Genomic DNA, 15,497 nt, shown 5'->3' with positions numbered 1-15,497 from the left:
GGACTCCAGGACCATGCCCTGGGCCAAAGGCAGGCGCTAAACCACTGAGCCACCCCGGGATCCCCCTTCTGTCCATTTTTAATTGGATTATTCATTTGGGAGATGATGCGTTTTATAAGTTCTTTACATATTTTGGATACTAACATTTTCTCAGACATGGCATTTGCAAATATCTAGGGAAGAGAAACCTTTAAAATGAAAAGTGTGAGGATAAGTATTGATTCTAAGGGAATTTGTTAATCTTTTTTTTTTTTGAGAGGCAAATATTAAATTCAAGTTTTTGATGGAAAACCATCCTGGATATTATGTTATATTATATTATGTTAATATCTTTTTTTCACAACAAAATTTGAATAAAGCATAAAAAGAGATTGCTCTGCCTTCAAAGAAATGGTAGCTTAGTATCTACTAAGTTTGGCCATACTTTTTAAAAGTCACTTAAATAAACAAGGAATCTGTCACTTTATTTCTGACTATTTTACTGTGTGTTAATGGAAAGACTTTCATATACTTGATCCATTATATGAAAGATGGATTAAAGTTACATTCATACAACTGTAATTCATGTTGAAAATATTGCATTAAGTGCTGAAAATAAAATTAACCAATATACAGATTGTTCCATAAGCCTAAAATCCAATAAACATATATTTCATGGGGCTGAGTAGGGTATATGTTCTGTACCAAAATTTTTCTGGTGTCAAAAATGAAATGTACAGATCTTTAAAAGGTATTTTATCTTGCAGATATCAAATATACAAATAAAGTAGCTTTCCTTTAAAAGTCATATTAAGGAACAAAGCTTTTAGCTCTTTGAAAAATCATCCTTTGGCTTGTGTTTATCCCTTCCATTAATTTCCAACGTTTTAAATGATACAATTATAGTAATACATGCTGTAATGGCGCCATGTGTCTCAGGTATAGAATGGTCTTTACTTTCTTCATTGGTCTATTACCTAGAAATGAGAGTTATTAACTTGAGTAACTTTCTTTGCAACAGACATGAAGTAATTTGATCATGAATCCTGATGATTGAAAGAAAGTGAGCTTATTCAGTCAGACAGTCTCCATTTTGTAACCCTTAGGGGAATGGAAGTGATCTAGGACTTAACTCTTGCACAGTGTGGTTAAATTGTAGCTGCCAAAATTCTTAGTTGTCTGGCTAATTCTAACCGTAGAGACATATCAGTATATTCTCAGGGGAAAGCAGGCCTTGAGTGACAGCTTAGTGAAAATACGAAATTCCAAGTTCATCTCTTACTGTTTTCTGAGCTATATTCTTTAGTGTTCTCCAACAGATAAATTTAACATTATTACAGAATTGTAGAGATAGCTTGTTTTCTTTATAAAAATCTCAAGGAATATATATCAATCACAGGGACCAAGAAATGTGTTTGAGTTTGGTAGTAACCTGAGAAGGTAAATACTTCTCTGGAAACTGGTTAGGATATTCAATCAATAAGAAAATCTCAGACAGGGGCACCTGGGTGGCTCAGTCAGTTGAGCATCCAACTCTTGATTTCAGCTCAGGTCATGATCCCAGGGTCTGAGATTGAGCACTGCTTGCAATTCTCTCTCCCTCTGCCCCCCTCACCGCCCCACTCATGAATATGTGTTCTCTCTCTCTCCCCTTCCTTTGAAAGAAAGAAAGAAAGAAAAAGAAAAAGAAAGAAAGAAAGAAGAAAGAAAGAAAGAAAGAAAGAAAGAAAGAAAGAAAGAAAGAAAGAAAGAAAGAAAAGAAGGAAAGACAATCTCAGACATAAAATCCTTAGTAGGATAGGTTTTTAGGAGAGGGTGATTTTCATGCAAATTGTGTGTACGGTTTTGTTATTGTTACTACTTTAATTTTATTCATTTTTGAAATACAGCCACTCATATCCCCAGACTTGAGACTGATGTACCCAAAAACAATATTTTTTCAAGGTATTTCTATTAAATTCCTTCTACCTATAAGGACCTCCAAACACTTCGGTGCCTTTGCTATTTATCCTCCCAGATAATTCTCCCTTTGCCTATTTTCTGAGTGTCTCCTCTGCTGAAACAACTGAGGGCAGCTTTCAGTACTTGAAAGGAGAAATATTTTTTTTCAGTATACCCTTCATATGTCAATATGCTCAATAATGAACTCGGGTTTGAGGCTACCATGTCACCTTGGGATATTGTGTTCAAAATGAGAAAACTCAGAGTATAGGTAAAAAGAGAAGTCGCTTGTTAAGGGGGAGAATACTAGTATAACCCAAGTTTGATGTTAATAAAAATATAAAGGAAAAGGACTTGTAAAAACAAATAAAATGACTAATGGTAGGAAAGATAGTAAAATACAGTTTAAAAATTGGTATGGTCAGTCACCAAAAAAGGACATTAGTAAAGAACTTGTTTATTACATACTTCAAACAATTTCTCTATTTACTTCCAGAATTACATAATTTTAAAATATTGTGGTTTCTATTGAAAGAATATTTCTCAAATCTTACTGTGCCTGTAGTTCATGCTCAATACTCTTTTTTATTATTTATTGTACAACATCTCAGATGTAGAGACACTTATATACAGAATGGCTTCTCAGATACCTGCTCCTCCCTGACCTCCACACCTAGTCCATGCAGTTCTGAGAGGGGCACTCTTTAATCAATAACTATATAATAAGTGGGAAAACCTGTTTTTGAAAGACATGAGAGGGCAGCCCAGTTGGCTCAGCAGTTTAGCGCCACCTTCAGCCCAGGGCGTGATCCTGGAGACCCGGGACCGAGACCCACCTCAGGCTCCCTGCGTGGAACCTGCTTCTCCCTCTGCCTGTGTCTCTGCCTCTCTCTCTCTTTCTCTGTGTATCTCATGAATAAATAAATAAAATCTTTTTAAAAAATAAATAAATAAATAAATGACATGAGAATTAGTAAAGTAATACGGACTGAACAGAAGATGCTCTGGTTTTAGAGGCTGTGAGCCAGAAACCTCAGACAATGACCAAAATCCATTCAAGAAATGTATTTTGGTCATCTGAATGACCAAATCTATTTTTCTTATAAATCACAATATCGCAGATAGACTCTGTAATTGTTGATTTTAAATTTGTTATTTATAATTAAAGTTTCAGATGGTTTCTAAGAATTACCTTTCTCTTCCAAGTATGCATACAAAAAAATTAAAGGTACTGATCATTTTCTTTTCTAACCATGCCTCAAACATGTTCAAAAACTATGATGCAAACGAACAAAGCAAAAAAAGTGACAAACAAAAATACAAAGAATGAGCTGGTGGTAGCCAGGGAGGTGGGTGGGGGGAATGTGTGAAATAGGTGAAGGGGATTAAGAACAATTATCATGATGAGCCCTAAGAGATGACCAGAATTGTTTCATCATTATATTTTATACCTGAAACTAATATAACACTGTATGTTAATTATACTTGAATTAAAAAATAAGTAAATCAAAATGTTTAAAAATCAGGATGCAATTAATCATTTCACAGAACAGCTAGAATCATTCTTTATTAGTCTTCACAAAAAAAATCCATTCTTCCTGAATCTTTTCCTTTAATCTTTCATTAATGCTAGAATGCTAAAAATTTCCCCCTTTTTTTTTTTTTGCTATTGCTTGCTTAATAAAATTTCTCCTCTATTCCTCTCCTTTTCTAGGTCATGCAAAATGATGTTCTGGTGATAATATTTGATCTTTCTAGGAGGCCTGATGTTTTTGATAAGTTCCCAACTTGTTAGTGGAGTTGAGGTTTTAGTTATATTAGGCACACCTCTGAAATGGATTTTTCTCTTCATAACTTACCTGAAAATGTTCCTCTTTATGTAGACAAACAGAGGAGAAAGTTTTATTAACTAAGAAAGAATGAATGGCAATAGATCAAATAATTGAGCCGGAAAGGTTTTATTTTCTTTCTTCATTTTTGTTAAAAACCCACTTTTTCGGGATCCCTGGGTGGTGCAGCGGTTTAGCGCCTGCCTTTGGCCCAGGGCGTGATCCTGGAGACCCGGGATCGAATCCCACATCAGGCTCCCGGTGCATGGAGCCTGCTTCTCCCTCTGCCTGTGTCTCTGCCTCTCTCTCTTTCTCTCTGTGTGACTATCATAAATAAATTTAAAAAAAAAATTAAAAAAAAAACCACTTTTTCTTTGTAAGAATGCAAATTCTTACATGAATTTGTGAATATAAACCTCAGCAAGGAGATCAAAATAACCAGGCCCTGTTGGCACAGAATTTAGCTAAATAAATAAGAATACAAATCTATTCCTTGCTCAGAAGCTGGCTGCAGATTTGCTAAGTGATTGATTTGATGTTAATTTTCTGCATGGACCTCTCATTTCCAATGAGAGGAACAGGAATTCAGCCAAGGTGAATGAGTCCTATTTTAGGTCTTACTTCAATTTGGGAGGTTCAGAAACCTCCATTTCCCAGCAGGACTAGATCTCCAAGGAATCCTTACTTATGATATCTCAAAGAATGGAACTTGCTCTGAAAAGATCGCAGAAGTTCTCTATGTCCAAATCCCAGTACATTCTGGCAGTGGAATTAAAATGAACATATTCATGGCAGGCGCCGCCATTTTGCCCAGTCTAACAACCTGTCTTTACAATGGAACTCAGTGTTGGAGAAGGTGCACTCTGTGACTCTCAGCCATGTTTCCGCCTCACGCCTAGATAGCATTACCATGTTTTGATTCTACACGAATCACCTTCTTCTTCTTAATGTGTCATGAATTGAGGAGACATTTTGTATTTCAATATGCGATTCGTGGGATGATTGGAGGAAATAAAGGGAGAATTATGGCACATAAAAATATGCTACTAAAAGATGTATGACAGAGCTGTTGACTGAGGACCATAAGTCTTATTTTTTTCCAAGTTTATTGAGGTTAGTTACCATATAACATTGTGTAACTATAAAATGTACAACATGATGATTTGATGCACGCATATACTGCAATATAATGCTGATTGCCACCACAACATTAGCCAACACCTCCATCACATCACATAATTACCATTTCTTTTTTGTGGTGAGAACATTTAAGATCTACTCTATTAGCATCTTTCTAGTACATAATACAATATTAACTATAATATTAATTGCCATGCTATACATTCAATCCTTAAAATTTATTCATCTTGTATCTGGAAGTTTGTACTCTTTGAATAAAATCTCATTTTCCCCACACCACTGCCCCTGGAATGAACCACTCTACTCTTTTTTCTCTGAGTTCAGCTTTTTAAAAAAATTCTTTATGTAAGTGATATTATACAATATTTGTCTTTCTCTGTATTGCTCATTTCATGTTATATAATCCCATGAGGACCATAAGTTGTAAGAGATTTCTCAGAAGAAATTCTCTCTCTACAACCTTTCATCAGGTTACTCTACCTGTCTGGGCCATGATGGGGTTTGGGATTTCAATCATACTAATTTTTAGTAAGAATAAAAAGCAATTTTGTTTTGCAGGCATTTTGGATCTAATACTTTTGAAACTATGCTACCATGTTGGAATCTCTAGTTATAGACTAACTTTTTCAACATTTATTATCTAGGACCCCAAATTACGTGAACTTTTGGATGTGGGGAACATCGGACGCCTGGAGCATCGCATGATAACGGTGGTGTATGGGCCTGACTTAGTTAACATCTCCCATTTGAATCTCGTGGCTTTCCAAGAAGAAGTGGCCAAGGTATAGTGGATGGAAACTCCTGACATTTGTCACCTCATTCTGAATCCTTATTATATTGTACTGATGCCTGCAAAAGACTGGGTTTTTGTCATATTTAACATGTCTTAAAATTACATCTAAAAATAATTCAGCTGCTCAGGTAGAAGTGTAATTCAAATGCCTCCAAATAATGATATCTACTAAGAATTATGGAGATTTTTCATCAAGAATAAGACTGATGATAATCAGTCTGATCATCTGATATAATTTATTTGCAGGAGAAAATATAAGTGAAACCAATTTTTAGTTCCCTAAACATCTTGTCCCCACACATTGTGTCTTAACCTCATTCCATAAAACTTCTGACCTGATCTCCATTCAATCCTCTCCTTGAGCAGACATCCTTAGCACATTTTTAACTTCTTTTACTGTGTGCAGTACCTAACCCACCACCATACACATGGTAGCTGCTTAATGAATATGAGAAGGTATTAAACACTTTTAAGATAAAAATTTCAAATAATAATAATAAATAACATCTATTCAGTTATAGACTAGGATGGTAAATTAGACAGGGCCTCTCCATTAAGGACTTGCTAATTTACTAATATGGCAGGCCTTTCGGATACATGCAGAAATAACTAGAATACAGGCAAGATCTATCAAATGAGAAGCTATCAATTTCTGGGAACCCTGGGCTCAACTTTGATGCTTTCTCTGGACCAGTTCAATTGCCATGAAAAGAGTACTAAAATGAACATATTGAAAGAAGAGCTTTCTTTGTTCATGTTTATAGTTCATAGGATTTAATGATGATCTTTATCCTTCATACCTTTCCTTCAAGAGTTAAGAAAATGAGTCAAAGAATTATTTTAAGTTTGTATGTTATATCTTTGCCCTTATAGAACTTCTCATGTGGAGGATAACTATGGGGTCATGTCAAGCCAGTTATCATTATGATTTATAAATATTTTTTAAATATTTTATTTATTTATTCATGAGAAACACAGAGAGAGAGAGAGAGAGGCAGAGACACAGGCAGGGGGAGAAGCAGGCTCCATGCAGGGAGTCCGACGTGGGACTTGATCCCGGGACTCCAGGATCACGCCCTGGGCCAAAGGCAGATGCTTAACTGCTGAGCCACCCAGGGATCCCTGATTTATAAATTTTTAACCCTCCATGGTCTGACAGTTCTCTGACCTACACCAAAAGTAATGATCTGAACTCTAATTCTTTAGTGATCATGGTAGAGGCCTATTTCCAACATTTACATAACATCAACTCTATTTCTTATAAAGGAATGAATGAAATGCGAGCCAGTTTTCACAGTCTGAAGTCTTTGGAAACTACTCTCCAAGACTGTGTTACAGACCTAGTCTATTTTCCTTCTAAGAACCAAGCCACCCATTTGCTTCTGAGGTATAACTTATTTTGATGTTTGGAGAGACTTCAGTTTTATGAAACATTCAGTGTGATAGCATTATACTTGCCTAGCAAGAGTTTTTATTCTGGTATACTATTGGTAATCTGTGAGTTGTATATAGTTCATTTCTCAGTATATGACTGGATGGTTGAATGGATGAATGAATATATGTAAATACATATTAATGATTTACAAAATATTTTTAAGATATCTTCCCCAAATGCAACCATATTCAGCTTAAAAAGTAACCAATTCAGGAGATTCATTAACTCTCAGAAACATCCAATAAGTGACAGTAAGTTTTAGGGAGGTTTTTACTAAGAATGAATATAGATTTTATATTACAAGCCAATCTACATATCTTATACTGCATTAAACCTTTGCGCAGTTATGTTTAAAACATATTCAATTTCCTTCTCTCTGTACACTCCTACCCATTAGTTTTCTTTAGGAATTTTGATTTCTGAGTTCTGTAATATTCTCCATGAGGACTGTATCTGTAGACATTTTTCCAGCAGCAAATTGATGTTCCTGGTATAATTAATGAAAATACAGAATATGTTTTGCCTTCCCAGTAAGGTATTTTTTTTTTCCCTCACTGAAATTGCTCTGTCAGCAGGTTAAGATTTGCAAAGACCATTTTACTCCCAAAACGTACTTTCCCTCCTTCTAATTGTTAGTATTGTCTCATAACATCACACCTTTTATTTAATCTCTGGGGCCAGTGTACATGGTGCTTTGTGTAGTGCCAATGCCAAAGGAGTCAGCCTGTCTCATTATGTAGAGCGCTTGACAGAAACCTGAGCTGCTTTGAAACTCGAATGTCTCCAGAAGAAATTATTTACAAAGGAATTCTGGCTTGTTCATTCGTTCAACACAAAGTTGTCAGTTTCCTTCTCTACGCCAACCACAATTCCAGTGTTAAGGATACAGCATTCTAGAATGCTGAGAGCCAGTGTTCTGGGAGAAATAAACAGATAAATCATAATGATGAAGGAAACATATTGTAGGTCAGATGGAAATCTGTGTGGAAGAGTAAAGCAGGAAGAAAGGATATGGGGGTGGGAAAAGAGGGTTACTTCTTTATGGGGTGTGCAGGGAGGGCAAAAAATCTGAAGGAAGTTGCTCAGTTATAGCAGTATCATATATTTCTGAGAAATCTCTTGGATCAATTTAAAAAATTAGTCAGAACTACGACTTGAACTTACCCAAATATATTATTCTAGATTTGTATGCTTTATTTCTTAATAAACATAAATCACTTGAATTTGAACTTTTTATTTATTCTTTAAGACAAGTGACTTCTTTAAGAAAAGATTGATGGAAGAGAACACTTTCAATTTTTCTGTCTGTAATTGGACTACAAACATGGTATCTCTTGCAATTATACAACAGTGATATTTTTTGTTAAGGAGCTTGACTTTCCAACTACTCTATACTCTAAGGATCAGCTTTCCCTGCTCCCTGGAGGGGCAATCCCTTTAATGTGCCAGAGAAATAGAGGATTTCACATTAGCCCTCTGAAATAGAGCACATGTGGGGGTATATAGTAAGAGTCCAGTTTTTATCATGTGCAGATTGAGGTCATTATTAGACGCCCAAGTGGATATGTTGAGTTGGATATATGAGGCTGGAATTGGTGCCAAATATAATATATTAATTTAGAAGTCATCAGGTTATAGATAATATTTATTTATTTATTTATTTATTTATTTATTTATTTATTATATAGATACTATCTAATGAGACTGGATGAGATCAGCCAGGAAGTGACTGAGGATAGAGAAGATGTCCAAGGCCTGAGTCATCAGTACTCTAACATGAAGAGACTGAGATATGAAAGAACCAGAAAAGGAGGCCAGTGAGGAGGCAATGAGATAGTGTGTGTAATTGGAAGCCAGGTGAAGAAAATATTTCAAGATGAGTAAAGTGGCCAACAATAGGGTCCGATGCTGCCCAAGATGAAGACCAAGAATGAACCATTGCATTTAATGACATAGAGATCATTAGTGACTTTTATTAGAGTAACTTCAGTGGAATGGTGGAGTCAAAAGCCTATTGGAATGGGCTCTGGGGAATATTGGCAAGAGAGAGAAAAAAAATTCAAAAATGATTGCTCTTCTTAGAAGTTTTGATGTTAAAGGCAGCAGAGAAATGGGAAGCAAGGTCCAGAAATGGTTTTTAAGATGCGAGAAGCAGGGCAGCCCATGTAGCTCAGTGGTTTAGCGCCGCCTTCAGCCCAGAGTGTGATCCTGGAGACCTGGGATCGAATCCCATGTCGGGCTCCCTGCATGGAGCCTGCTTCTCCCTCTGCCTGTGTCTCTGCCTCTCTCTCTGCATCTCTCTGTGTCTCTCATGGATAAATAAATAAAAATCTTGAAAAAAGAAAAAAATTAAAAAAAAAAAAGGTGTGAGAAGCAACAATATACATGTATGCTAATAGGAATGGTCCCATAGAGGGAAAACAAAGTGCCAAGGTAGGAGAGAAGACTTGTAAGAGCAAATTCTTGAGTAGAAGCAGTAGGATCTAGTGCAGAGCTCAGTAAACTACAGCCTGGGGGCCACTTCTGGCCCACCACCTCTTCTAAAACTTTTATTGGAACACAGCAATGTCCATTTGTTCACATATTGTCTATGGCTGTTTTGGCTAGACAGAGATGAGTAGCTGTGGTGTAGACCATATGGACCACAAAGCCTAAAAGATTTACTATCTGATTCTTTATTTAAAAAGTGTGTTGACCCTGTTCAGAGATTGAGTACTTAAGCTCAGACAGGAGAAAGAACATTTCCTCAATAAGAAAAGGAAAAGTGGAGCATGTTGTTATAGATGCTAATAAGGGGTACATGTGGAGAAAGTTGAAGACATTTTCTGATTGCCTTTACTTTCTCAGTGACGAAGGACACGGAAGTCAGTGGCTGAGTGTAAAGACAATCTGAACCCTCAAGCCTTTTTCAGCACCAGTTGGTACATTTCTTTCAAGATCTGACTGGTAAGATTAAAGTAGACTGCAAAGAGTCGGATCATTCACATCAGCCCCCAAAATAATGTTGTTATATGCATATTAACCAAAATGTAAATTCTTCCACTGGTCAAGGAGCTTGAAGATAAAATAATTGTCTTCCACTTGCTCAGTTCTAGCCCCTCGTTTGAGGGAAGAGGCTACATAGAAAGAGACTTCTAGTATGTACTACCCCCGGTGGTCATAGAGTCTAAACAGCATTGTGTACGTTGTAAGACAGATTGCTCTGATCTAGAGGCTGAGGTTCACAGGATTGCCATATACCGGTGTTTACCTTCAGGTCTCAGGTATTCAGTGACAACTGTTAGGAGATCACCCTTCCCTGAGAGAAGCTCAGCAAGAACGCAAATCTGTCTCATGATTATCAAAGGGGAATCCCAGTGTGCAAAGACAACATGTCTTCCCTCTGAGTTCTAGTCCCTTTCCATGGCTGGGTTCCTAGAAGTCATCCCCTCTCTCACCTCCCCAACTCATATCTCCAATCTTTGTTCAATGCAATATATTAGTGACATAACTTATCACCCTAAGAAAAAGGATTGGAGATTCAGGCTGTGATAGTCAGTTCTAGATGTTTGACACTCTGATTGGCGCCCTGCATAGACATACTGTTGAACCACTGCCTTGTTTGGTAAATTTCAAATTTCTAGGTGTTGCTCCAGTGTATTAAGATGCAGTGGATTGAAACAGCAAGGATCCATCCAGTGGGTTAAGAATGAGATGCCTAATGGCAGAGTTGTGCAGGGGAAATTTTTTGTTCAGATGCCATTGCTTTCAATCTTTAATTCTTTATACACTAAATTCTCTGAAGCATTTTATAAAATAGGAAAAACATGCTATTTACGAGGAACCAGATTATCTTTCAATTTTTGATTGAAAAGCACCAATTGTGACTATATAATTTGATAGATTTTGGAAAAAACACACCCATGTAAATAGCACTCAGATCAAGAAATAGAGCATCACCAAGTCTCCAGTGTGTAACCTACTAACATGTCCCTATTTTGACCTCCAACTTTATAGATTACTTTTATTTTTATTACTTTATATATATGAAATCCTTCTATATTTTTTACATGTGGTTATAGTTTGGTTCATTTCTTTGCTAAAAGGTATACTATAATTGATTTATCTATTCTATGGTTCATGAACATTCAGGCAGTTTCCAGTTTCAGGCTATTACAAGTAATGTTGCTATAAACATATGCTTTCTGTGAGATACGTGTTGCTGATCATAGGTTTTCATATGTTCAGCTTTGTTAGATAATGACATTTTAACAAACAGTTTGAGCCAATTGGTATTTTAAACAGTAATTCACACACAAAAAATAATGTTTTATAATGGATGTCTATATGTTAATTTATTACATTTTGATGTCGCAGAATAATGAGTTTTTCAAAGATATGCTCTATAAACTGAATGGCTGTTATTTTAAATGTTTCAGGGAACCTTTCCCATCTCTGCAGCTATAAACATCATAGAAAATATAGTTCACTCATTTGAGGGTATAAACTTGGATTCCCTGGAAATTTTCCCTACCTTCATCCACCACACTAGATGCTTGCCCATCATCCAAATAACTTGCGAGCTCTCTGAATTTTCTAACTAGCTCTCACATCTCTTTCCTTATCCCTCATCTCCTTGCTATGTTGTTCAAATTTTTGACAGGTCTCACCTCTGGGAACCTTCTACCTACTTTCTTAGAACGCTCTCTTTGCTCTCAACTATATGTGCCCATCTGTATGAGAATGATTTAAAAAAAAAAAAAAAACAACCTTCAAACCTGATCATGCTTGAAATCCTTTTTATTACTTATTACCTACAAAATAAAGTTCCCTGTCTATTGAATTCATTCATTTAGTGAGCAAATATTTATAGAAGGCCTAGGATGCAGTGAGCACCTCAGTGGACACTGGGGATTGATTGCTCTCAGTTGCTGATAACTCATCACTTAGGCCCTTGTACCATTCCGCTCCAGTAACTCCTAACTACCTGTGGTTCTTTCTGCCTTTATAATTTTAATTTTGGTGCCTTCAGAATTGTGTGCCTTGTTAGACTTCTCTTCTCCATTTTGTCTACCAGGAGAACTTCCAAGCTTTCCTTAGGGGACTCAGCTTAAATACAACTCCTCCATCTCCCCCTCCATCTCATGATTTCCACAAATAATGGAGTTTACTTCTCTGCTGTTTATAGAACCCCATGTATATTTGCTGCATAATTTATCACACTGTAACTATCTGTCAGTGTATCTGACAACCTACCTTGGATTTGTGAGCTACTTAAAGTCAGAAACAATAGCTTAGTCATTTCTATGTTCTTAGGATCTAGCTTAGTGTATAATAGGTGCTCAATACATGTGTGTTTGGGGAAAAAAGAAAAGAAAGAGGGAGAAAGAAAGGGGAAAAGGGGATTTGGAGCCCTTAAAAACAACTGATAGATCATGAAAAACTTTAAGCCATGGGGATTTGGAACACATGTTCTCTGATTTTCTTATTTTATAGAGTTGAAGAAATTGAGGCCTCTTAGCTGCTACTCCAGGCCCTTTCTTCCCAGGATGGAAGAAAAGTTTGCCAAGGTTTTCAGTAGGAGAAAGGGATGACACTAACTACAATGACTTTCATCCTGTTTATCTGTCTCAAACTCAACCTTGTTCCTACTCATAGTTATAGTCCCTATCACACTCCCCCACCCACCAGTTAAAATGTTTCCAAAATGGCTTGGAGTAGCCAAATAGTTGAAGCTTTTTAGGTGAAGGGAATCAGAAAAGATGCTACAGAGAAGGGGCTTTTTTTTTTTTTTTAAGAAAAAAGAAAATATTGTCTACAAAATGAAATTGGAAAAGATAAGAGAAAGAGGAAGCAGTGAAGGGACCTGCCACAGCTACCACTAGCTGTTCATGACGTAGAACTTGATTCATCAAAAACTTGGAATTCTCTTAGACATTCCTCCAAATTAATAGTATATTTATATATATGACATACACATTGAAATAAGATTTTTTAAACACTAATATATTCTGTACAAAATATTTATTTATATTTATCCCTTTAACTTTTTGAATTTAGGACCAATTTCTGGTGAGTGAGCAATGGGTGTAGATTTTATTTTCTTTAAACAAAAATGATTAAGAATAATAGAATGACATATCATATATTGTTTTTAGCAGTATACTTTAGAATATAATGGAAAATTGTGCAGGACCTCCTTGGGGGTAGAATATATATATGCCAAAAAGATTGACATTTATAAATGAATTATTGTGTTTTATGAGATCTTCATTCATTGCTATTCCTGACCTCCTCATGCTAGCAAAATGTGCCTATGTCATCTTCAGATATTCCCCCACCTGATTGTAAATAAGGGCCAAGATCTTACCAAGTCAATGCACTACACTATTGGTCTTGGAGTTTTGTAATCGTGGATGTCCTCTGTTGGCAAATGAGATTCATTCCACATTCTACATTTGTATTTTGGATTAGTGTGGAGCAGATGAAAGATGCACATCTTCAACTTTTACATTGTGAAAATGTCACCCATATGGAATGTCCACATGAAGGTTTAAAAGTTCAAAATTCAAAAGACGGGCATTCATAATAAAAAGAAGAGGGAGGGGATCCCTGGGTGGCGCAGCGGTTTGGCGCCTGCCTTTGGCCCAGGGCGCGATCCTGGAGACCCGGGATCGAATCCCACATCGGGCTCCCGGTGCATGGAGCCTGCTTCTCCCTCTGCCTGTGTCTCTGCCTCTCTCTCTCTCTCTCTCTGTGTGACTATCATAAATAAATAAAAATTAAAAAAAAATAAAAATAAAAAGAAGAGGGAAAAGGCAACTTGGACATTAATCTCTTCCTTACAGCCAGATAAGAAGCAGTAGTTGCTCTTCTGGTGATTGTAGAGGAAAGTGCCTCGCCTTCGGACTTCTGGGTGTCTTTCCTGCAATCCTTAAGCAAGAGCTTCTTTTGAGTGTTGAAGGGAGCCACACAGAAGAATGAATGCCAAACTGCAGGGAAAATATATCCTAGGAAACAGAAATGCTCGTGCTTTCAGGTATGGGCTGCTGTTAGTGCAAACCCACTTTTCCCCAGAAAGGAAGGTCAGAAAACTGGTTAACCAGCAGTGCCTCCTCTTTCCTTCCAAACAGCCCATAACACAGAAATAAACTGTTGCCCCCTTGTTCCTACACCTCCCTGTCTTCTGAGGCTCACAACTGAGTAAGCCCCACTTGTCTACCTGTGTCAATTGCTTTGAAGCAGGAATGCAGATCAAAACAAACAAACAACAACAACAACAACCAAAAAAAAAAAAACCATAATGTTTTTGGAAAGAAGATCTCTAAAAAATTTGGCTTCCTTGTTTAATTACTGGAGAAAAATATCTGGCATCGTATGAGAGTGGCAAGTTGATCTGTGCCATCTACTGCTTTAATATCAGTTATCATTTTTCGGTTCCTAATGCATCAGATACTCCCAATGAACAAGCTGCCCCTGAGAATAAAAAAAGAATTAAATATTTTGTCAATAATTTTCCTAATGGCTATATAATGATAGTCATTCATTCATTCATTCATTCATTCAACTAATACTCAGTTGCCTGCTGTGTACCAGGCATAATTTTGAGCACCAGGGATAAGCCAAATAGACAAAAATGATGAGAATCATTGTCTTCATGAAGCTTACATAATGGTGGGGGTAGGTTGACAATCAACATGACAAATAAGGCGGTGCCAGGTGCTAGAGAGAAATAAAGTAGGGAAGGGGAATAGGAAGTGTTGGAGAGGGGGAGGCATACTTCAGCTTTAAATAAATTGGTCAGATAAGATTACACTGAAGTGATGACTTTTGAAGAAAACCTTGAAGATGATGGAGTGAGTCAAATGGTTCTCATGGAAGAGAGCAGAGCCTGATACAGGTGTGTACCCAGCATGGGATAAGGAAGGATAGCAGTGGAGAAGTTGGGGGAGGGGTGACAGGTGACTTGGACAGTGGTGGGTGGCCACTGTAAGAATTTGGCTTCATTTCCCGTGACATGAGTAACTTACATCACTTTGAGCAAGGGATTAATTTGGTGCAATATATTTTAGCAAGATTGCCCTGGCTGCTCCATTGAAAAGCCATAGTAGGGATACAAGAGCAGAAACCACGAGAGCAGAGTGTTGGGAGTAGAGATAGTGAGAAATGGCTGGGTTCTGAATATACTTTGAGTTTAAAGCCGAGAGAAGAAAGAAAGAAAGAAAGAAAGAAAGAAAGAAAGAAAGAAAGAAAGAAAGAAAGAAAGAAAGAGAAAGAAAGAAAGAAAGAAAGAAAGAAAGAAAGAAAGAAAGAAAGAAAGAAAGAAAGAAGAAAGAAAGAAAGAAAGAAAGAAAGAAAGAAAGAAAGAAAGAAAGAAAGAAAGGAAGGAAGGAAGGAAGGA

General features: G+C 36.8%; 1 protein-coding gene across 2 annotated transcripts in view; it reads left to right on the top strand.

The window, feature by feature from the left end:
* Nucleotides 1-15,497, top strand: part of PLCB1 (phospholipase C beta 1) — a 670,476-nt gene that overhangs the window by 420,433 nt on the left and 234,546 nt on the right. For both annotated transcript variants that reach the window (XM_025469336.3, XM_025469337.3), the window contains exon 4: nucleotides 5,534-5,671. In XM_025469336.3, coding sequence (XP_025325121.1) covers nucleotides 5,534-5,671 — 138 coding nt within the window. The remainder of the gene's footprint in view (nucleotides 1-5,533; nucleotides 5,672-15,497) is intronic.

This window comes from Canis lupus, chromosome 24, assembly GCF_003254725.2.
Source record: "Canis lupus dingo isolate Sandy chromosome 24, ASM325472v2, whole genome shotgun sequence".
Classification (NCBI taxonomy): Eukaryota; Metazoa; Chordata; class Mammalia; order Carnivora; family Canidae; genus Canis; species Canis lupus.
This window is presented reverse-complemented; position numbering and strand designations above follow the sequence as displayed.